We start from the raw sequence: 24,253 nt of genomic DNA on the forward strand, positions 1-24,253 counted from the left end.
CTTTTTCCAAGTTTTTACCTCCAAACTCATGGAAACTCTTTGCTGAGCTCTTCCTGTGTAAAAGAGGTGTGTTACCTCTTTTAATCCTCCTAACAATCCTGGGGGTTAAGAACTGTTTTGTTCACTTTTTACAGGTGAGGACACTGGGCATTAAGAGAAAGTAAGAGTTACAGAGAAAACGAGCAGCAGAGTAGTGGTAACCTCGGTTAGCCAGACGGGACAGCCTCTTGGCATTCCCAAGGGAACATGATAACTAAGCCCTGAACCCAAGGGTAATCCCTGGAATTAGCTTAAGTGAGAGTACTGTGGAGAGGACACTGGGACCTCACAGTGAGGCAGGAAAGTACTGAAGGTGAGGAGAAGGAACATGCCTGCGTTGTGGGAGGTAGGTAGAACCATTCTTTTCTTGAAGAAATCTATGATCAGAAAACATTAAAAACAAAACAAAAATCAATGCAGCCTGGTTTGAACCAAGATTAATGGGCTCTCAGGACACTGGAAGCTCTCCAGGTCACCACCAGTCTCTGCATTTCTCGTCCTAGACTTTGTAGATGGAGCTCTGACCTTCACACTCTAGGTGCCCAAACTTCCAAAGCCCACAGTGGTGTTTCTCTTTACTAGGCTTACTTTGGCCCAGACTACAGTAGGCACAGCCCCAGGGCTACCCCAGCACAGGCAGGTGGCTACTCATCAGGCTTAGTCACTAGCCCCAGGGACCAGCAAAGTCCAGAAAATGGAAAGAGAATCAAACGTGAAGTGTAGCAAAAACTGCCACTATTTAATCTAGTAATGCTGAGATAAGTCCAGCTATTATTAAAAGCCAAGCCCATTCTTCTGTTAACCCTTGAGTAATCAGAATTCTTGATTAACTGGAATCTGGCAGCCTGCTTTGAAAACAAGTTCACATCAAGACATTAAAAAAAAAAAAAAAAAAAAGACTTCTGTAAATGTCCTCGGAGCAGTACAAATCTGACTGCAAATCAAACCTCATTTGTCTATAATAAGAGCTCAGTGAGAACTGGCGGTCAAAATCAGGTCCCTGAAGAATCAAAACATTCTGAATCATTACAGAAAAAGACAGATGAAATCGTATCAAGGTGGAATGGTATGGTCATATGCAGGAATGCCTAACAGCACAGGCTGACACAAAAAGGGATTTTTCTGCTGGACCCTGTGCTAGTCACAAAGTCCAGGAAACCAAAGTGGATCCACCCCAGGGTCCTCTGGGCACCGTGGGGTCACCACTTGGACAGATGATCCCCCTGGCCTGCCCAACTCCAGCGTTGGTCATACTGCACTGCTCAGAGCACGCGCTGCTTGGTGTCAGGGCGTTTGATGCCAATGTGTGGTATGAAAGCTGAAGAAATAGGAGCCCACTAAATAAAAGTGTCACACACAAATTGGGGTTCATGCTATGGGCTCTTGGAACCACTGACAGACAGAATCCATCTTATAATGAGATCCATCTGGGACTTTAATAGCTAACCTCTCTTGCTTGGATAACAACCACAAATAAGGTCTATCTTATGCCAGATCTCACTTTTTGGTAGAAAGCTTCCAGTGAGCTTATTTTATTCTAACAGCAGAAACTGTGGCGAGGACACCAAAGGACACATCCTACGCGACTGTCAGGTGTCGGTGGGCCCACTGGCTGGCATACCGCTAGGGATTAGGTAAGGAGCAGAGGCAGGATGTTATGTTATTACTGGGCATAATAAATTCTCCCTGCTGCCGAGGCATGTTGGGAGGATGATGAACTATCACAGAAGGAAAGCAGCAATCATTCCATTAATTCACTCAACAACCACTGACTGCTCATCTATTGGGTGCCAGCGACTGTCCCAATGTGAGTTCATGCTGACCACAACTCTGCCCCAGGCTGTGGAGGAGCTGAGCAGAGACAGTCTTCAGAGCACCGACAGACAGATAGATGGTGGTCCACTTAGATGGGCTACAGATCAGACTGCTGTACTGTTGGTTTGCTTGACTTGGAAAGAAAGTGGATGTGTACAGAAAGGGGAGGCTCTAAAGGCAAATGAGTGAGTGAGGACAGCCCCTTCATTCTGCGACCAGGTATGACCATGGGTCTTCAGAAGCTGTCACCACATGAAAGGTCTTGATCTTGAGTTAAAGACACCCAGATCTATCCCATTTCCATGCTAGAGCTATTTATCTAAGGACTATGCCACTGAGACAAAAGATTTTAGACAGACCTCACTGGACGAGAAGCCATGACCATCCCCAGCCCAACGATGACACAAAATGTGATGGACAGCTGGTCCTACAGCCCCATGACATGCTCTTCAGAACGAGGCAGCCTTCTGAACCCCCGGAGGTTGGTCTGGCCCCACAGGGCGGACGCCTGCTCTCAGACTCAAAGCATGCTGCGGCCAGTACCCAGTGCCACCTGCCCTCGGGAGGGCTCAGCATGGCCCAGGGACAGAGACAGGCAAGCTCATGCATGGGTTAGTATCACAGAGGGTAGTACCATCACCACATACAGAGTACCTGGGATAACCTACTTTGAGGGCTCAAATGCAGATAGGTCTTCTGCCTTGGGCTTGAGGCTAAACCAGCAAAATAAAATGAAGAAAAACAAAAACATACCCTGTGATATCAACAAATGCCACATGTGCCATTTGCAAAATGCTCAGACAGGCCTGAAATGGTGACAAGTGACTTCATTTATTTGTTTTTATGGCCTGGAAACAGGTCCCTCCGGCTTTCCTGAGGGCCTGGCTCACGGCAGCAACAGCAAAGACGAGACCTTTCAGTGTGCCCAGATGAGGAGCCTGGGGACAGGAGCGGGGGTTGGGGGTGGGGTGCCTGAGGAAGCTCCTTCGAGGGCTGACTGGCTCCCTGGCCCAGTCATCATTTTGCCTCTCGGCTCACTGGCTGAGGCCTCACTTTAGCTCCCCTTTCACTAACTGTTCAATAATTTAGTTTTGGAAGTTAAACCCAGTAAATAACGGAAGCCAGAGGGAAGAAGAATGTGGAATGGGGAAAGGCCTTTCCTTTTCAGCTATGCTATTAAGAGGAATTCTCTACCCGGTGCCAATACTAACTGGAGTACAGAGAAGGAATTTGAGGCTCCCGACTGTACCCATTAGCACTGGCAAGTAGCTATAGAACCCTTGGAGTTTTCAGATGCAGCTTAACTACTGAAAACAGATATTCCTTAACCTGGGAGACCACTCTAAAGAATAAGGTAAAGAGTAAAAAATTAAACTTAGGTAAACCATCATGATCTAAACTCAATGAACAGTCTCGTCTTAATGACACCTCTTTTACAGGTATTAGCCTGATCCTGGGCTATAAGTCAGGAACAAACCAGCAGGAGGGGCCGTTTGTGCTTTGTCTGAGAGAGAAGCACACTCTTGGGCTGATATTTATGGAATTTAACCTTCTCTAAAACCTGAACGCTCAAAATATCAGTAGAGAACAATTTGAAACTGATAGCAACATAAATGAAGTTTCATCTTTTAAAACATTAAGGTTCTTCTAGACACTTCCTTTTAAGTATGAAAAACGTTAAAAATTCAGAATTTGGTTTCTTTAAAGTAAGAACAGGATTTTTTAAATAGTCCTTGCCACTTAATAACCCAAAAAGACTAGAGGGAGAGTCCATTCTCAAAAGCCTCTGTTTCATTTTGCTTTCTCATGAAGTAAGGCAGCTCCCTGGGCAGAACTCCCCTTGGCTTAAAAGACAGAATCGCTTTAATGCTAAATGATGGATCAAAACCTGTCTCGTAACAGTGATTCATTTCATCAGAGCTTTTAACACAGGCTCCCCTTCCATCAAGCCAATGGGTTCACAGTCACTGGCAGATTAAATTCCCTTTCTGGCGTGAGTTAAAAAATTTCCTCAACTAAGTATGTATAAAAAATGATAACAGTCTAATGACTTGGCTACTCAGGAAACCAGATGCCAACCTCCATTTCATTAATGACTGTCCTGATCAGTGAAAGACGGGAGACTCGGTACCTTTTTGATGGTGTTGTGCTTGCTGCTGGTGCCACCTCGGTCAGAGTTCTCGTTGTGCAGAATATCCAAGGCTGTCTCCCTCTCTTTGAGTTTCAAGGCCTCAATCTCAGTCTTGAGTTCATTGAGCTGCTCCTGTAAATGCTTGCTCTTCTCCATGTACTCCACTCTGCCAGCAAGAGGACACGGTATATCATGGCTTTGGCAACAGTGAGACATGGGATCTAGGGTCTGCAGCCTGGATGGAGTTCATCACATCTCTGCTCAGACACTCCCAGGCCGTGGGAGCCTGGGCCAATCACTAAACAGGTCTGAATCTGTTTCCTTGGCCATGAGATTGGGCTAATGATCACAGGGCTGTGGTCAGAATTAAGCAAAATAAAGGGTAGGAAAGCCCTCTGGTAAACTGTCTGAAAGCGCTCTACAAATACCAGTTACAGTAGATAGTTTTTAATTCAGCACAAGCAACAACACATGAATCAAGACTCCTGACATCCAAAACATCTCCTCGTCTTGGCCCTTCTTGGTTAAGTGATTCTATTCAAGTGACCTCTTCTGCTAGGCCGTGGCCACATCCCTACTTGTTTTGGGACATCATCTCCTAAACAGAATGGAAGCTTGCTCAGCCAATATCAGGAAGAAAAAGATTCCCACCACCACCTGCAGGTAGATACACTGTATCTACAATGGTGAAAATCTGGAAATCATTCTCAAAGTGTCCAACTATAATGTCATGGCCAGGCAAATCATGCAATATAAATGCTAATTCTGTAGTGATTCCCATGGCTAGTATATGGAGTCTGTCATGTGATGGTAATGTCACATGCATGGGTGATAAGAAAATACAAACTATAAAAAAGCAGAACACGGAACAGGATGTAGCCTCTCCCTGATCACAACCACGAAATGCTTACTATGCCTGGTCAATGGAGAAAGACTTGAAGATGAACTTGGACAGCAGATACCACGGAGAGGCTCGTGGTTGCTCACCCCAAGCTCCAAAGAGGCACTGTCCCGAGAGAGCTCTTCCAAGGATACTGTACAAGGTGAAAGCACATACCCTCAGATGGGCTTGGAGCTGAATCCCGGTTCTGTCCCTCATCAGCTGTGTGATGCTGGGTGAGTTCGTTAAACACTCCAGATCTGTGTTCTCATTTATAAATGGCACACTAAAACCTACCTCTGATGTCAGTTTGAGGCTAGTTAGTGGGAATGAAATGAGCCAAAGCTAAAAAGCCCAGACATGGGGCACCTGAGGGGCTCAGTTGGTTAAGCATACGACTTCGGCTCAGGTCATGATCTTGCGGTTCAGGAGTTCGAGCCCTCCATCGGGCTCTGTGCTGACAGCTCAGAGCCTGGAGCCTGCTTCAGGTTCTTTGCCTCCTTCTCTCTCTGCCCCTCCCTGGCTCATGCTCTGTCTCTCTCTCAAAAATAAATAAACATTAAAAAGGCCCAGGGGGGCACCTGGTGGCTCAGTTGGTTAAGTGTGGGATTTCAACTCAGGTCATGATCTCACAGTTTCTGAGTTCAAGCTCTGCATTGGGCTCTGTGCTGACAGCTCAGAGCCTGGAGGCTGCTTCAGATTCTGTGTCTCCCCTTGTCTCTGCCCTTTCCCCACTTGCACTCTGTCTCTGTCTGTCTCTCCCTCTCTCTCTCTCTCAAAAATAAATAAATATTAAAAAAAAAAAAAAAAAAAAGACTGGACACCGATGCACCCAGCACCCAGCAGCTTTTGTGATGGTTCTCCAGTAAGCTGTGGCACGAGTGGCCAATTGATCTGTGGTTGGGAATCCGGAGGAACCTCAGTTAGATTTCTTCTTTCCACCTCAGCTCCACTTCCACCAACCATGAAAGGAAGGAGGAGAGAGCACAGCAGAAGCTGTTGTGAACAGGGCATGTGGGGGTTCAGCTCAGGGCTGCCCCGGACAGCAGGGCCGGCCTGACCTGGATGTTTGCCTTCCTCGGCCTCGAGCCTGAGTTTCTTCTCTGACCCTTGTTCTAGACATGGGAAGTGCCGCAGATCTCAGCTGCCAGAGGACACAACTAGGAAGCATGTTCTGTTACCGTGTTAGAACACTATCACGTGCTCTATCGCCACGTGAACAGCAGTCTGACTGACTCAGAGTTCCCGGAAAACCAGTCTGAGACTGTAGGTGAGGTTTTGAGCCCTGTAAACTCCAGGTCACCAATCAAGTATCATTGTTATCCTGGAAGACTGGACGCTGGTGTGACGTCCTTCAGTTCTGATGAGGAAATTCTTCCTCCAGAGGATGGGAACAGAGCAAATCCTGCAGGGGCTAGTGACAGATGCTTGTGATAACCCTCCACTTTTTCCAAGCCCAGATGGCCCCACTCTAGCTCACTGGCTGGGGTCACGGAAGTCAGGAAACTACGTACTTTTCTTTCTCTATCTCCATGGAAAGCCGCTTCATGTCAGTATCCTTGAAGTCGAAAGACAGGCTGTCACCAATGAGGTTGAAGCTTGGCATGTCAGGAGGCAATGGCGCTGGAATTGGGTTCATGGGCTATGAATGAGAAATGTCTGGTTAGGAGGTTCGGGTTCTATGGGAACAGGGCACTGCTGTGTTAACCACTGATCCTCCAGCAGCCACAGAAACGGGCACACAGCTCAGGCCCGGCCTCCCAGCACCACCATGGCCTCATGTTACCCCAGTCTCTCCTGTTCCCCATCTACTCACACTGGCTGCTCCCAGGTGACTGGCCCCAAAGACTACAAATCCAGACAAATCATTCCTCTTCCCTCGAACCTTTGCCAGCTTTTCACGCTCAGCCAAATTAAACACTACTCCCACTCACTTCTTTGTTGAGGAAGCCCTCAAGCCCCAGGCTAGAAGCTGGAGATGCAGAGAACAAGACAGGGTCCCTGGCTCTGAGCAGCTGACAGTATTGTTCAGTAAACAAAGGTGCTTACAGATCATCCTGGTTAAGTAAGGTAGACACTACAGCCAGGGAGTGAACAGAGGCTGGGGAGCTGGAGAAGGTGTGCCAGAAGAGATCCTGCTTCTGTTGGCAGCAGAGGATATGACAGAGGAAAAGACATGCCAGGCAAGAGGCACGGCACTGGGCAGGGCAGAGCATGCTTGGCGAGAAAGCCGAGGGTCTGCGGCACCGGTGTGGTGAGGTGGGTGGGGGGCCGGGACTAGACCATAGAGGGCTGCCCTGTAGGCTGAGGGGTTTGGATTTGGAAGACAGAGCCAGAGCAGGGCTTGAAGCAGACGGCAAAGCAATTAGATTTGAGGACTTTCTCATCCCAGAACAAAGGGTCACCTCAAATATGGCCCCGATCTACTTCTCCTGTGTTTCCTACTGTTTGCCCTATTGGATCGTGAACATCACTGTTTCTGCTCCTTTGCTTAAACTATTCCTTTTGCTACACGCCACCTCACTTTCAAGGCCCTTGTCAAATACTAGGATTTCTCACCAAAGCCTTTCTAGATCCCTCTCGGCCAGATGGCAACTCTTTTCTTTGCTATACATGGTGCTTCTGGTTCTGTGGTGGCACTTCCCTAACTCCACCCTGTAAAAAATCCCTTTTGGCTGTGTCTTCTTCTTTTACTGTTGGCAAGTTTCCTAAGGGCAGGATCTGCCTCTCTTTCACCCTTGGATCCTTGGCTGAGTCTGGGACAGCGTCTGGGAAAGAGCAGAGGCCCAGAGCGCTCATCTGAGACGATGACAGGCTTGAGGCAGACTGTCTGCGTGGGTGTTGAAGGTGGTGCTGAGAGGGGGCTTCTGGGGTACTAGAACATTCTGTTTTCTGATTTGGGTGCTGGGTGCATTGGTGTGTTGAGTTTGCGAGAATGCATCAAGCTGTACAGTTATAATTTGGGGCACTTCCCTGTATGGATGTTATACCTCATCAAAATCTCCAAAAAGACGGGCGCTGAGTGCTGCACTGTGGGTGAGAACAGACACTGGGACAACCTCTGTGGAAAGCATCTCAATGGAAAACCTGACCCCACGGTTCTATTTATGACAATTTATTCTACCAGTACATTCACCGTATGTGCAAAGATTTATGCTCAGGGATATTTTCTGCAGTTTTGTTCACAACTGCAGATGAAAACAAACTAAATACCCATCCATAGGGGATTGCTTAGATGAATTACAATCCATCCATACCATGAAATATGAGTAAAAGGCTGATATGAATGAGCTCCTCCAGGACTTATTTATTTACTGTTTGAAGAGCACATGCAGTTTGCTCCAGTGTCTCTCCTTCCTTCCTTCCTTCCTTCCTCCCTCCTTCCCTTCCTTCCTTCCTCCTTTCCTACCTTCCTTCCTCCCTCCCTTCCTCCTTTCCTTTCCTTCCTTCCTTCCTCCCTCCTTTCCTTCCTTCCTTTCCTTCCTTCCTCCCTCCCTCCTTTCCTTCCTTCCTTCCTCCCTCCTTTCCTTCCTTCCTTTCTTTCCTTCCTTCCTCCCTCCCTCCTTTCCTTCCTTCCTTTATTTTCTTCCTTCCTTTCTCCCTCCCTCCCTCCTATCCTTCCTTCCTTCCTTCCTTCCTTCCTTCCTTCCCTCCCTCCCTCCCTCCCTTTGTTTCTACCTACCTACATAACTACCTACCCATCTATTTTTAGACCAAGAGTTGCATGCTCTACCTACTGAGCTAGCCAGGCTACCCCATTCCAGTATATATTTTAAAATCACTCGTATCTCAGGTGCCCAGCCCAGATGAGCCCTCAGACAACTCCAGTCCTGGCTGCTGTCTGCGACTGCCTCAGAGATTCTGAGGAAGGACCATCAGCCCAATCAATGCACCAAGCCATGAGAGAGAATAACAAATGGCTGTTTTGAGCTATATGGCTGGCTTGGGGGGTGGCCTGTCACATAGTAATAGATAACCAGAACAGATGACAATAGGAAACCGCTCACGTTTCCCTCCACCTCAAACCCTGGGCAGCTTACGCCGCTGTGCCCTGTGTGCCTCCTGGCTGCATGCCTTGTGAGTGTGCAGTGCACACACTGTGCCACGTGCACATCTGTGCACTGGCTGCGAATACCCTACAGTCTCTTTCTCGCCTGGCTAGCTCCTCCTTACCCTTTGAGAGCCAGCTCAGGCACGATCCTATGCCTCTCCTGCCCCTACAAGCTGGGCTATGTTCCCCTCCAGGCCTCTGTGCACCCTATCTGTATATAGACTCTGCATCTGCCTGGCATTATTATTTTTTTTAAGTTTATTTATTTACTTGGGAGAGACAGAGGCAGTGTGAGTAGGGGAAGGGCAGAGAGATAGAGAAAGGGAGAGAAAGAACCCCAAGCAAGCTCCATGCTGCCAGTGCAGAGCCCAGTGCGGGGCATGAACCCACAAAACTGTGAGATCGTGACCTGAGCTGAAACCAAGAGTTGGACACTTAATCAACTGAACTATCCAGGTGCATGGTATTATATGGAACAGAACAGTTTGCTGAACTGAATGCACAGAGGAAGGGAAGGGAAGAGGCTTGTCTACTCATGGTGTGACCCTGTTTAATTGAAGTCTGCCTCCTTGTCCCAAAATTGAGTTTGGAAAATGGTTCTTACATGGCTATAGTTTACCCTGAGGTATACGGTACCCCTGCCCAGAACTGCAATGATGGTATACGTTACACAAAGGTAGTTGAAGATTACATTCAGCTTGGCATCAAGAAGCTACCGTCTCAGGTGCCTGGGTGGCATCTGTCTACAGCCCAGGTCATGATCTCACAGGTTGTGAGTTCGAGTCCCACATCGGGTGAGCTCGAGCCCCGCTTCAGGTGAGCTCGTGCCCCACTTCGGGTGAACATGAGCCTCACTTTAGGTAAAACATGAGTGCCAAGTGAGCCCCACTTCTCTCTCTCTCTGCTCCCTGCTCACTTGCAACCTTGCTCTCTCAAAAAAAAAAAAAAAAAAGAAGAAGAAGAAGAAGAAGAAGCCATCACCTCTTAAAAATAATTTGGGACTATATTACTTAGAATAATAAAAACATGGGTGCCTGGGTGGCTCAGTCGGTTAAGCATCCAACTTCGGTTCAGGTCATGATCTCACGGTTCATGAGTTCAAGCCCCAGGTTGGGCTCTGTGCTGACAGCTTAGAGTCTGGAGCCTGCCTCAGATTCTATCTCCCTCTCTCTCTCTCTGCCCCTCCCCTGCTTTTGTTCATTCTCTCTCAGAAATAATAAATGAATAAACTTAAAAAAAAAAAAAGATGAAGAAAAACATTTCAGAGCTAGGAAAGGCCCCATTGCCTGCTATCCAGGCAACCAGAGAGGTGACCAGTCCAAGGCCAATGGCAGACCAGGCATTCTGCCCCTTCCCCAGCTGCAGGCCCTCTGCATCATTCATTCTGCTGTGGCACCACCAGCGGAACTGAAGGGCTGGAGGGAAGAGAAAGCTACAAGGTCTGAAGCAGCTGCAGGCTGGCAGCTCCCAGCCCGGCTCACCGGGTATGTGGGCTTGGTGGTGATTTCCAGGAGCTTTTGCTTGGCTCTTCGCTCTGCCTCGCGGGCTTCCTGCAGGTCCTGCTTCAGCTGATCTGCCTCCTTGGCCCTGCAAGGAAAGGAGGAGATGTCAGGTCCATGAAGGTGACAGGTAGAAGAAAGCCCTCTTCCCCACAGTCCCCCTGGAGAGGAGCGACCTGAGTTAACCCTGATGATGGCACCAGATCAGGCAAACAAGGCCAGTGGGGGGTGGGGTGGGGTGGGGGGGACACTGACATGAACATCAGAACTTCCAAAGCAAGGATAACATTCCTGAGTACTGTTCACTGCAATGGTAAATCTAAATGGGAAGGGCAGGGAAGCTGCTGGGAAGGAGTCAAGTTCAAACCTTTGCAATTGGTAGAGGGAGAGGAGAGGGGGAGGGGCCAACAGCTTCCTCTGCTTAACTTGTGGGTGAGAGTGAGCTAGGCAAAGGTACAGTGCATGAATCAAAGATCTTATATCGGATCACGAAGGACAGGATGAGAGAGAATCGATTCTTCACAGCCCCCAAGGAAAACGACTGCAGGCCCAGGGCCAACCTCAGGCAAGATGAGCAGCAATGCTGAGGTCTTCGTGCCTCACCCTGCAAGACACAGGACCCAGGGACCAGGCCCAACATCGGTCTTGGGGGAAGTGACCCACACACAGAAAGAAAGGGGCCCGAGACAGGGCAGGAAACAAAGATCCATATTCCCAGAACGACATGCAGAAAGCGGAGAGGAAACTGTAGTGAATGCACCTTGGTAGCAAAAAGCCAAATTCAAGTGTTCTAAGTCAATAGAGCCAAATGCTGTGGGGAATGTGCCAGTGTTTATCTGAAGGCTGCAGGACCAGAACAATCCAGAGGCTAGAATACTCTTGGAAAAGTGGAGACTACAGTTCCATCCTGGCCCTCCCCTCCTATCTGCCTCGGGAGCCTTAACACCAAGAATGGCTGAAGGGAAGCGGGTTCCTCATTACCACGTTAAAGGTAAATAGCTGCTCTCTCCCCACATGTCCCCTAAATGAAAAGGGAAAAGAACCACATTTTTTAAACTTACGAAGAGCCTCCTTACAGCTCCTCAGCTAAAAGCGGTCTGCAGACGTGCTTGATGGCATTCCTGCAAACATGGCTATCAGAGGGACGGCGGTTTATCACAGACACAAGCATGACCAGAGGTCCACTCGACTAGAGAACCGTGTTCCTGAGCCCTTCCACTAATCCCAGCCCCCAAAGCCCACACCGGCTTAAGTACCAGTCCTCACCAACCTGTCAAGGGAGGAGCCTCCCCCCACCCCACCATCCTAGAAGTTGAAGCAGCTTGTGGACAAGTGCGGTCAAGCTCTGCCTCAGGGCCAGGTTACGACTGAACAGCCCCTCGCCTGGGCCCCAGTGCCCTGGACTCCCCACCTCTAACCTCCTCTCCGATTCCTCAGCCATCTTCAGCGCCAGCACCTCAGCCTCCAGCACCTTCTGCTCCATCAGGCGCTTCTCTTCCTCCGTCCGAATGGCTGTGGCCTTGATGCGCTGCATTTCCTGTTCGGCCTCCGCGGCCTTCTGCGCCAGGAGTTTTGCCTCCTCCTCAGTGATTTGGGCCTTTTCCGCCAACAGGTCAGCCGTTTCCTCGGACCGCATCTGGAGAGAAGGGTGCTATCAGCTGGGATGGGGATCGATCACATGCCTGTCATCCCTCCCAGATGTGGCCTCAGAAATTCAGGTCAGCAGGAACCAGAGCGTCAGACTCCCCGGGGCCCTGCCACTGAATGCCCCATCAGATGACACTTTGGCAAGGGCCAGACAGCCACACCCTCAACTTTTCAGAAAGTCCCACCCATGGGGAACAACAAGAAAGCACCTTTTTGAGTACCACTTGAACCAAGGCTTTTCCCTTTAAATGCGTGGTTCAAACCAGTGGGAGACAGGTAACAATGTTTTTGATTGTCACAAATCAAGGGTAAGGTGGTGCTAGTGGCATCTAGTGGGTAGGGGTCAGGGACACTGCTAACCATCCTACGAGGCACAGGACAACTTTCATCACAGAGGGTGATCTGACCCCCGGGGCAGGCAGAGAGGCCCTGCTTTAAAGGCGCCCCGGGGAAAGTGGGGCTTGGCCACACATGATCTCCTGCCAACATGGGTGGAAAGAAAAGGCACCGGTTTTTTTTTGTTTTTTTGTTTTTTTTAGCTGAAATGTCAAAGCAAATGTTACTTATCTGTGGCCCTCAGGAGGCCTACCTAATTCCCAAAACCCAAGGGAATCCCCGTGTAGCCTCCTGGGACCCAGACTCCCCCAGAAATCACCAGTGCTTCGTTGGCCATTGTTGCTTCTTCTTTCATCTGCAGCAGCCTCCTCTCCAACTCATCCCTTGTGCGCTCAGCCTCCTCCCTCATCTGCTTCTCTCGAGCGAGGCGCTGCCGCTCCATCTGGGGGGTGGGGGGGGGAACAAGAGTCATGGGGCTCACGACCTACACTGCCACAAGGGTCCTAGAACGCCCAGTGTCCAGAGATGCCCAGGGAGACCCTCTTCGTCCCTTTACTTTAGAGGTTGGCAGTGTCATTCTTGTCACCTACCACCCTCTGTCCTTCAAAACCAGCTGGAGAATCAAAAGCTGTGTCCCTTGAAAAACCATCTAGGGGTGAGGGAACAAACAAAACAACAAAAAAGCCAGCCCTGCCAAGTCTACCTGGATCGAAGGAGGCATTCTTACACAGTGTGCTGAAATGGCTACCCTGCCGATATCCCTTTTTGTTGGAAGACCTCACGTGGCTCCGCCCAGCAGCGGACAGGATGCAATGCAGATTCCTTCTCCCTGAGATGGAGCCCCAGAAACAGACAGCTTTCTTCTGGTTGGACGAGCCACCTCACCATTTCTCACCCACACGACCCCTCCCACATCTCTAATTTCATCCACAATCACTCCTGCCTCTGACCCACAGGGAAGATGGAATCGTGTAGTTCACACATTGTGTTTCACAGGGGGAAGCCACAGCCCCACGGTACAGGCTCCCAGCCTCACGCAGAGGCAGCTCCCGGCCAGGCCTGCAACAGGAGGGAGCCGAGCGGGGAACACAGCCCCCTGTCCTTAAGGCACTGGTACAAAGCTGCCGCCACCTCCCATGCCTTCTGGATCACTGTGTTAATTGGGCCACATGCAGAGCTTAATAAGGGGAACAAGCACAGGACAAGTGCTATTCTCTGTGATCCTAGGGTATTAACTGAGTTCAGAAAGCAGAAGCCAGAAGTGACCACTGCACTATTTTCTTCCTTAAATAGAGCACATTTAATTACTTCTTGCTTCAATTTTCTCCCAAACCCAAGATTTTTAAGATTGCTGCCTTTTGTAAATACTGAGCCAAAAAAAAAAAAAAAAAAAAAAAAAAAAAAAAAAAAAGGCATTGGGCCTCGAAGGAATAATGCAAAGACAAGCAATAAAATACTGTAAATTCTTCTCTAATTTTTCCCTTGCAGGTCAGTGAAAAGCTTGGCCAGTTTGTTCTCTAATTTCCACTGCATTACAAATATCCATTAGGTGGATTACTGTATCTCTATTATTCTCCCCTTGACAAAAGCCCAGGCAACCACCTTCCATTCCCAGCACTACACTTCCCCCTAGACCTCCACCCAATAATAAGGGACCTCTTGTTTGCAAGGTGGTTGAAGTTCACAAAGGCTTTCAGGTGCAATGTGTCCTTTGATCTGAGACAGAGAAGGCATACCATTAGCTCCACTTAACAGATGAGAAAACTGAGATCTGGAAGATAAGTCAGCTACTAATGTCACATACTAACTTTCACATCTGGTTCCAAGGTCAGTGTCTATACTACTGGGCCATGGAGCCCGCCTGCAGGTGCCAGGGCCCTGCCTCTGCTGTTCCACAGGCAGTGCAGGTGTGAGGTGTATGCACGCTCTTCTCTGCCACAATCTCGAGGCCTACACACTCATTGCCGTCTTCAGATCTCTCACTTCTAAGCTTTGCTCAGCTGAAAAGAGGTCAAAGAAGGCTCTTCCTGAAGTTGCCACTTAGACCGTGCTGGCTCAGGAGCATTTCTTTGTCCAACAAAACCCATTCCACCAGCCTGGCCGCCAAAGCATCCCAAATAGCACATCTATAGTATGCCATCTCAGAGAGCAAAGAGATGGGAGCCCTAAAAGCATGCTGGATCAAACTGGGCATTTCATTGTAAATCTCAGGGCAGGGAGCCAGCCTCGCCAGAGTACCCACATCAGAGAGCTGCGCACAGACTAATGATTACTGCTCCGAGCCTGTGAGTCCTGCGGGCAGCTGACTGCAGCTGCTGCTACTCTGTCTAGGAGTTAGTCCAAAGCCACAGTGGATATTCTCAGCAGCGAGGCTCAGATTAGTTGTGTGGATTTCGGTGAGCCGAGATAGTTTATGAGTAGAAAACAATGATGCGGACTGTCCAGTCTGCTGATAAGCTCTCCTGGCACCTCCTACCACAGGCAATATGCCGCCTGGGCTGACCCGTGGTGGGGAAGTGTGGCCGAAGTCTAATTAGCATTCCCACGGTAAGCATGAGATGCTGTCATGCATTCTATCACCTTCTAATTAGAAAAGGACAAGGCTGGGCAAAGGAGACCGGCAGGCAAAAAAAAAAAAAAAAAAAAAAAAAAAAAGCGAGTTAGCTAGGTGGATGGATGGATGGATGGATGGACAGACAGACAGACCCAGGCTTGACTATCTCTTCCCAAACCTGCATTACTCCCACTTCACTTAAGTGGGGAAATAACTAGAGATGTTTCTTTTGTATATGCTTTTAGAATTTATTCCTCATTTCCAGAGCAGACACCACACCAGCTGGGCATTGGCCAGTAAAGATCCAACAGGGATAAAATAAGAGAAGGTATGTCCATTGCCAAATGACACCTGTCAGCCTACGACTGCTCCTTACCTCCCAAGCCAAGACCAAGAAGCAGTGACAACAGTGGTTCAGACATGGTCTTTCTCACCTGTTTTCTAGCCTTCTCCTCCCTGGCCTGGGCTTTCATCTGCTGAACTTCCAAAGAATCAGCCTTCCTTCTCCTCATAAAAAGGTCATGGTTCCCAATACAGAGCTGGAGAATCTGTGGCCATGGAAGCAGGAGAAATGTTAAACCCCCAAATGTACTTCACTGCCTACCAGCTCACCAGGGCTACAGCATCTTTGTCTAAGGGCTCTTGGGGGCAGCAGGAAACCTAAAGAGCAAAGCACAGAGTGAAACAGCAAGGCCTTCCCTGCTAATGGCCTCCAGTATGCCAGGGGGCAAAAGTCACAGGTGAAGGGAGGTGCGTCTTCTGGATGCATCTTATTCTCCTAGGATGTGGCACTATAGGGGCACCTGGGTGGCTCAGTTGGTTAAGTGTCCAACTCTTGGTTTCAGCTCAGGTCATGATCTCATGAATCAAGTGATCAAGCCCTGCATCAGGCTCTGCGCTGACAGTGCTGAGTCTGCTTGGGATTCTCTCTGCCCCTCTCTCTAAATAAGTAAATAAATAGATAAATAAATAAATAAGAATTTAAGATGTGGCACTACAGATGAGGGAGGATAGGAAAGTTCATTCAATAGGGATAACAGGTTATTCACGTGAAAAAACTATAAGCTGAGGGCAGCTGGCTGGCTCAGTAGGTGGAGCATGCTACTCTTGATCTTGGGGTCATGAATTTGAGCCCCATGTTAGGTGTAGAGATTACTTTAAAAAACAAACAAAAAAAACAACAAAAAACACAAGAAGCTGAAGAAGCTGGATCCCTCCTTTACACCACACACAAAATCAACACCAGAAGGATTAAAGACTTAAATATGAAGATTGAACCCTTGAAATCTCTAGAAAAGAATATAGAAGAATATCTTTTTTTAAGTTTATTTATTTTGAGAGAGAGAGAACCGCAAGCAGGCCCCATGCTGTCAGCACAGAGCCCGACACAGGGCTCGAACTCAGGAACCATGAGATCATGACCTGAGCCGAAATCAAGCCTAGAAGAATATCTTTATGATCAGAGGATAAGGAAAGATGTCAAACAAAACACAAAGAGCACAAATGATTAAGGAAAAGATGTATACATTTGTCTATGTTAAAATCCAGCATTCTTTGTTTGTTAAGACATTAAAAAGGAGGAAAAATAAGCCACAAGCTGAGAGATGATATAATCAATAAAGAATACAAACAACCCAGAGAAAAATGGCCAAAGGACATGAAATAAGTATTTGACAAAAGAGACAAAAAGCCTGGCCAAAAAATATACAAAAAGATGTTCAACTTCATTAGTAAATATAAAGATGCTCATTTATATAATACTGAGAAACCATTTCATATGCACAACATATGTCAAACAAATTTTAAAGGCTGATATTATAAGTGCAGAAGACATAAAGCAAAAGGAAGTCACACCCACTGCACTGCATCTGTAAATTAATTCATCTCCTTTGGAAAACAACATGGCTTAATCTTGAATTTGGACATACACTACAGCCCTGCACTTGTACTCTTAAGTACTCTCTAGAGAAACTATTGCCCATGTGCAGCAGGACGCAGGTACGAGAATGTTCCTAACAGCTTTGTTAAAATGGCAGAGAAGTAGAAAGCACTTCATTATTCACTAATAGGAAAATGACATATATATGGGGTATATGGGGGGGGGGGGAAGAGAGGGGGAGGGAGACATATATATGTATCATTGTGTGGATATATGTATATATGTGTACATTTATCTGCACACAATGGAATACTATACAGCAGTGAAAATAAAGGGATCATCTCTTTAAGCATCAAACATAGACACATCTCAGAAAATAATGTACAAAAAAAGTGACAAAAGAGCATAGACAGTTGACAGCACTTATGTCAAAAGTACACAAAACTTAACAGTACATTCATTTTTCTGTATAGGAAATAAAGTTCTGAGGAAAAGCGAGCGAATAATGAGCACCCAGCTCAGAATGGTGATTTCCCTCAGGGAGGAGGATGGGGGAAACCAGCAGGGTGCTAACATGGGGGGGTTTAATAGTATCGGAGTGTGTGGTTTCTTAAAGCTGGGTAGTGGGTGTGTAGTTTTTTTTTTTTTTAATGTTTATTTATTTTTGAGAGAGAGCACAGCAGGGGAAGGGTATAGAGAGAGGGGGACAGAGGATCCAAAGCAGGCTCTGCACTGACAGCAGTGAGCCCGATGTGGGGGTTTTGAACTCATGAACTGTGAGATCATGATCTAAGCCACTGAGCCACCCAGACACCAACTGAGCCACCCAGACACCCCACATAGCTATTTATTTTTGTCACTCTTTATATTTTATTTTTTTTAATGTTTATTTTTGAGAGAAAGAAAGAGACAGAGTGTGAGCCAGAGAGGGGCAGAGAGACAGGGAGACACAGAATCCAAAGCAGGCTCCAGGCTCCAGGCTCCAGGCTCCAGGCTCCAAGCTGTCAGCACAGAGCCCAACATGGGGCTCGAACTCACGAACTGCGAGATCACAACCTGAGCCAAAGTCGGACGCTTAACTGACTGAGCCATCCAGGTGCCCCTTTTTGTCACTCTTTATACCTTCTATACACATTATACTTATCCTTTTATATATATTAGTTATCTCCATAAAAATACTTTTTAAAAATTCCACATCACAAAATTTAGGTTTGACTTGTTAGGTTAAGCTAAAGAGAAGAGTCTTTCAAGTCTATCGGCAAAGTGTGTAGCAAGTGAGCTACCTATCATTCTATACCTCACAAGAGGTCACTCTCTCAAAAAAAGGCGCTCAGTTTCTTAGAAAAACTACAGTTATTAGTAACAAAAACTAGGATCTCAACTTACCAGCTTATTAACACGAAGCTTTGAGGAGTTAAATTTAAAGACATCGATTTTCTTATCCAGTGGTTTAATAGTAAACTGAAAGAAAGAAGCAGAAAAAGTTTCAGTCTGACAACATAAAGTATTAGCACCAACCAGGAAATTCCACAAAAGCAGCAACCACACTGTCAAAGATCCAGCACAAGGCTGAGCCTTGTCCTGGCTTCTGGCGCCCGGGGACTAACCCACTGTGATTTAGAAACAGCTGAGGGCATGGAGTCTGGGGCTGTGGAAGGTCAGGATCCTGGAAGGGGTGCTGTCGGCACCATCTCAGGCTTGGAAACCTGAACTATGGACCCCTGATGGGCCCGACCATGAGGCCAACGCTGGGAAGCCCACTGCAGCATCCCAGGCCCAGTTCTGCCTTCAGGAAGCTCACAACCTAGCTGGAACTAGACTCATGACTCAACTGCTACTTAAGAAATTACATCATCTCTTAGCGCCTCATCGGGTGGCAAAAATCACAAATGTCGTGGGGATTCAGAGTAGATCTACCATAAGTAGGCGGGAACTTCAGTTGGTCATAGACAAAGAGAATATGATAGAGGATCTAAAAGATTGGGTGGAGGGCTATTCAGGACAGGGCAAGCGACAGAAATGAGGCAGAGATAGAGAAATGAGCAGACTGTGTGTGTGTGTGTGTGTGTGTGTGTGTGTGTGTGTGTGTGTGTGTGTGCGCGCGCGTTTGACGTTATTAGCTCTCTGATGACTGAGATGATATCACGGGCTCATACTGGGAGGAAGGCAGGGGTGGGCTGGGGGTGGACAGTTGGAGGGGTTTGGGTTTGATGTGACAGCATACAGGTCGTCACCACAGGTTTCTGAATGTGGGGATTATCAGATGAAAGCTGTTAATAAAAGGAATAAAGTGTGAAGAAGAGACCGTGGTAGCAGAGGGAAACTGCTCTCGAAATCAAAGGGGAGTGATAAGGACAGGGTGGTAGCTAAGTAGGAGATCCCAGGGCCAGACCACAGGCAGGGAAGCATATAAAGGACAAATGGCAATTGCTGTTCTCAACCACTCCTGATTAGACCGGACAGATCCTCCATTTCAAAGAAGCACTTAAAAAATGGATATCTATTCCCGAGAAAGCCGTGCTAAGCAGATAAATACATCTGGGAAGATGTATTTTTGGGTATTTCTTTTGCATATTATACTGTCCAAGGAAGGAGGGGTTAGCATACTGAGGACAGAAAACGATCCTTTGGTTAGCTTTTGGTCAAGCTAACTTAGAAGCACTATTGCTCTTGTGTAGGCTGCTATTCGTGAATTTCTTGAGCTTATTTTTGGCTTTGAAGTCAAACCCCGGAGCCGTCAGTGGGAAACCACAAACAGTGGGGAAACCACAGGCTTTGCCGGGACGCGCGCAAAGAATCAATGGATCACTTAAAATAAACCAACATTTCTGTTTTGACAGCACGGCTGTCATGCATAACTACTAAGACTACTTCCTATTATGTCAAGTCAGCTGGAGGTCCTCTTACTGCACGAAGTTATTGACATGATGGAACATGATGGTGCCCTGACCCCGGAGAGGGTATATTAGAGTTTATTGTGTCAGGCTATACTAGGGGAGACTTTAATCCTTGGGTTCTGTGAAGAACGAGTGTTTTGGGAGCCTTTAGCACACAAATGTGTGGATATGCAGTAAACAGACTTTATGAAATTAGAGATGAAAAACTACCGTGCCGTAGCATACCTACTACTTTAAGTCATGTGGGGCTTTCAATTTAAGTATTTTAAAAAAGCAATAGTTAAATGCTCCTTTTCTGAGCTACTTAACAAAAAATTTCAGAGCCAGAATGTTTTGAATTAAGAAGCTCAATCTGTCTCATCAAGCATGGCCGAGTAGATCTCAACCACGTATTGGAAACCAGGAGTCTGGTGTTCCCTTTCTCAAGTTGCTACGAGGGAAGGGAAAACAGGAAATCTGCTCAGGGTGGGGGCTCTGCAGGCAACAACACGAGCCGTCACTGTTCCTCATTCCACACTCAGCGTCCCAGCTGTGTGTCACTGAGCACCATCCAGGCCTACTGCCCTCTGCCCAGTACCCTGTGCTCTCAGGACTCCTACTCAGCGCCCTGCATCGGAAAAGTGCCCCCAGGGCTATGGCTTTGGTGAACATGGAGCTCAGCCCCTGCTATTCCCTTCACCAATCACCAAGTCGCCTGATCCCTCCACATCTTCACTTCCTGATGTGACACAGATACCCCAAACCCGGCCCCTACTCTTGCAGCATGTTCTTAGGAGGAGAAATCAGAGTCGGGCTGAGAGCGCTTATGAAAGCAGAAAAGCACCGGATCATTATCACGTGTGTCATCAGTCCCTTGCGCTACAGGCCTGTCTCACAGCAGTCCGGTCCTTGCTGGACTGTAACTTTCCTGAAGGTCGAGACTGGCTTTTCTACATCTTTGTTTCCCCTACGAAAACTAACACAAAGCAGATGCTTGATAATGCCTTTAAAATTAACAGAGAACAAACGAGTGAATGAACAAACCTAAGATTACAGTGTTTGGGAAAGATCACCATCCGGTATAGGAACATCTGACTTCTAACTTAAGTGCTCAGCCAAGTTATTCAAACTTAATTACTTTTGAATTCTCATAAGCAGTTAGCCTGATATTCTTATTTATATCCTCACAGAGAGACAGAAAGAGGTACACATACGTATATATACATGTGGGGATAAATACTTAGATAGATATCCCCACCCTACGTATCAAGCACTAGACACTGAGAGAGGGTTTAATGTATACCACACTGAAAAACACAAACAGAATTTCTCACCAGAAATGGAAAGGCAAGTAATAAGACAAGGTTACTTTCTGGTTGGTTTACTGTTCTTTGGGGTTTAGTCTTGACAAGTTGAGCTTCCCAGCCTCTTGTTGGTCAGCAGGGGGGGTTTAGTGATGCTACTTGAAAATAGGATGCCAATACTGCTCTGTAAACAGGAAACAACAACCAAAAACACAAAGCCTGGGGAGTAAAGGATTTTACTGATAGCAAGGAGAAGTCCAGGGAGGAGGAGAGATGGGGACAGGCTGGCAGCTGGGCTGCTGGCATGTCTGCATGCGGGGCCTGTCCTACCTCCTTGTCGCTGTACGAGATGTTTCTGATTTCATTCCACGGGAAGGAGATCTTGGGGGTCAGCCTGTTCTCAGGGTCATAGATGTGAAGCCCCAGAGCATCCACTCCAAGCAGCAACTCTGTGCCCTTTTTATTCTGTGGAGTCAACAAAGATCAGCCACCGTCAGCTCCAGCAGACGTGTGAGATTTTATTCAACTTCCCAAAGAACCTGGCACATGCTGTTACATCTGACGAGTTCCAACAGGTCCCAACAGAAGTCACAGCTGCTGTGTAACCCAGGGGGCTCCAGCTTCCTGAATTGGGGCAGGCAGAGGCAAAATACCATCCTCATGACTCAGTGTCCCCCAGAGGGATCACTGGGGGCTTCTGTCACTGGCTTGATGGCTAAAGTAGCAGCAATCTAAGCACTGTTACCTCCAATTAAATACAGTAGTAGCCCCACACCCACCCCTTATCTGTGGTTTTGCTTTCCACAGTTTCAGTTACCCCAGTCTAGAAGCAGATGATCCTCCTTCTGAACTACTGTCAGGTCAACAGGAGCCTAACGCTACATAATAACACCTACGTGATCCACCTCACTTCATCTCATCATGCAGACATTTAAGCCTCTCGCATCATCACCAGAAGGGTGAGCACAGTCCAATAAGATGTTCTGAGAGAGAACACATTCAAATAACTTTTATTATAGTATATTGTTATAACTGTTCTTTTTTATTGTTAGTGTTGTTAATCTCTTACACCTTGAGCCTAATTTATAAGTTAAAATTATCATAGGTATGTCTATACAAGAAAAAAATATAGTATAGATAGGGTTTGGTACTATCCATGGTTTTAGGCATCCACGGGGGCTTTTGGAAAAGTACTCCTATGGATAATGGGGAACTACTAGAACTAGGTTATCACAGAGGTAGAATAAAAACCCATAGGATTAAACATTAAAAGAAAAGGTAGGGGGCGCCTGGGTGGCTCAGTCGGTTGAGCATCCGACTTTGGCTCAGGTCATGATCTCACGGTCTGTGAGTTCGAGCCCCGCGTCGGGCTCTGTGCTGACAGCTCAGAGCCTGCAGCCTGCTTGGGATTCTGTGTCTTCCTCTCTCTCTGCCCCTCCCCTGCTCATGCTCTCTCTCTGTCAAAAATAAATAAACATTTAAAAAAAAAATTTAAAGAAAGAAAAGGTAGTTGTACTCCCAGAAAGAAAATTCTAAGTGCTAGGATCAAATGGTTTTATTTTATGTTAAAATGTAGTCTCAACATGATAAAGCAAATATAGTCAAATGTTATAGAATCTAGACAGTGGGTATCTATGGGTATTTGTTATAAAATTTTTTCAATTTTCTTATATGTCTGAAAATTTTTATAATAGAACACTGGAAAAAAATACTCCAAAGTGAACTATATATAAATTATACCTCAATAAAGCTGTTTGAAAATGTGATGGTACATATGTTGGTTGGCAGGCAGAGCAGACAGAAGGCAAGCGTCCTGGGCCTCCATGTCACTGACCCAGCAGTGGGCCTGGGGTTACATCTTCAGGCTGCAGATCCATCCACCTGTGCTGTGTGGTCTGGCCCTTGTGTGGTGGTGGAAGGAAGCTCCCTGCACAAGGACCTAAAGCACCTGACCCCTTGCTGACAAGAAGGAAATTGAACCAGACTCAAAGGCAGGAAAACAGATCTGCAGAGTGAGAAGGTGCTCGGACTGTGATGAGAAGGACCAATCTAACAGCAGGTGTCAGATGGACAAGTGAGCTCTCCAAGATAAATCTTTTTACTCCTTCTAACACCCCAAAGTCAGGAGCTGTCACTAAACCAGGAGAGAGATCCCTCGTCTGCAAAGCTATTAAAACTACTACATTAACACAGTGAGGCTTTGTACTTTTAAGAGCTGTAGTACATTCTGGAAAACGAGATACTTCATTATATTTGTGACTTTTTTTTTAAGATTATTTTTGAGATAGAGATAGCGCACACACATGAGCAGGGGAGGGGCGGCGGGGGGTGGCGGACAGAGGATCCAAAGCGAGCTCCGTGCTGACAGCAGAGATGCAGGGCTCGAACTCATGAACCATGAGCTCATGACCTGAACTGAAGCCAGATGCTCAACCAACTGAACCACACAGGTGCCCCTGTGACTATTTCCTTTAAATTAAATTAAATTAAAAAAAAAAAAGGATTCTACCCTCTGCTTCCTATCATGATGCCAACATTCCTAGGGAAAAAACAGAGAGGTGCGACTCAAGCAGTCCCTTTTAAATTGTTTTAAGCACATATCTTCCTTAGTTGATGGTGAGATTACAAAAACTTGGACACAAATGATACTAAAATATCCATTAGCTTTGTCTACTGCATTATACAAAACATATACACATACAAAATAGTGTATTTTGGTCTGATTGCTACAGAAATATTCCCGGGCACCTGGGTGGCTCAGTGGATTAAGCATCTGACTTTGGCTCAGGTCATGATCTCACAGTTCATGACTTTGAGTCCTGCAATGGGTGAGCTTGAGCCCCACTCTGGGTGAGCCCTGCTTCTCTCTCACCTTTCTCTCAATGCTGCTGGTGGGATTCTCTCTCTCCCCTCTCTCTCTCCGCCCCTCACTCACTTACACTCTCTCTCTCTCAAAAAAAAAAAAAAAAAAAAAAAAAGAGAGAGAAGAGAGAAAGAAAAAAGAAATATTCCCTAATGAGAAACTAGTTTTTAAGGATTGTAAAACACTACTTTTTTAGAATCTAGATGGTGGGCATATGGGGCAAGAGGAAAGATGTTGCCAAAACCACAGAAATGTGTTAAATTAGTCTGACCTTAAAGAAACCAGACAATTGGGGCACTTGGGTAGTGTAGTGGGTTAGGCATCTGACTCTTGACCTTGGCTCAGGTCATGATCTCACGGCTCATGAGTTCAAGCCCCA

The 24,253-nt window shown here is 46.9% G+C and overlaps 1 protein-coding gene and 1 long non-coding RNA gene across 11 annotated transcripts in view; one reads left to right on the forward strand and one right to left on the reverse strand.

Moving 5' to 3' along the window:
* NF2 (NF2, moesin-ezrin-radixin like (MERLIN) tumor suppressor) overlaps nucleotides 1–24,253 on the reverse strand; it is an 80,382-nt gene that overhangs the window by 10,827 nt on the left and 45,302 nt on the right. For 3 of the 10 annotated variants that reach the window (XM_060612782.3, XM_060612776.3, XM_078435607.2), the window contains 8 exons: nucleotides 21,342–21,476; nucleotides 18,218–18,292; nucleotides 15,387–15,500; nucleotides 12,718–12,840; nucleotides 11,834–12,051; nucleotides 10,398–10,503; nucleotides 6,380–6,507; nucleotides 3,986–4,151 (listed from right to left, as the gene is read on the reverse strand). In XM_060612782.3, the coding sequence (XP_060468765.1) occupies nucleotides 3,986–4,151; nucleotides 6,380–6,507; nucleotides 10,398–10,503; nucleotides 11,834–12,051; nucleotides 12,718–12,840; nucleotides 15,387–15,500; nucleotides 18,218–18,292; nucleotides 21,342–21,476 (1,065 nt within the window). Of the gene's footprint in view, nucleotides 1–2,508; nucleotides 2,568–3,985; nucleotides 4,152–6,379; nucleotides 6,508–10,397; nucleotides 10,504–11,833; nucleotides 12,052–12,717; nucleotides 12,841–15,386; nucleotides 15,501–18,217; nucleotides 18,293–21,341; nucleotides 21,477–24,253 lie in introns of all 10 variants that reach the window. The other 7 variants (XM_060612784.3, XM_060612777.3, XM_060612778.3 and 4 more) reach the window with 6 other exon arrangements.
* LOC144613884 (uncharacterized) lies at nucleotides 6,464–23,145 on the forward strand. Its single transcript, XR_013551328.2, has 3 exons — nucleotides 6,464–7,048; nucleotides 21,819–21,970; nucleotides 22,800–23,145. It is a non-coding gene; the product is annotated as an uncharacterized LOC144613884 (long non-coding RNA).

Source organism: Panthera onca, chromosome D3 (assembly GCF_046562875.1).
Source record: "Panthera onca isolate mPanOnc1 chromosome D3, mPanOnc1 haplotype 2, whole genome shotgun sequence".
Classification (NCBI taxonomy): domain Eukaryota; kingdom Metazoa; phylum Chordata; class Mammalia; order Carnivora; family Felidae; genus Panthera; species Panthera onca.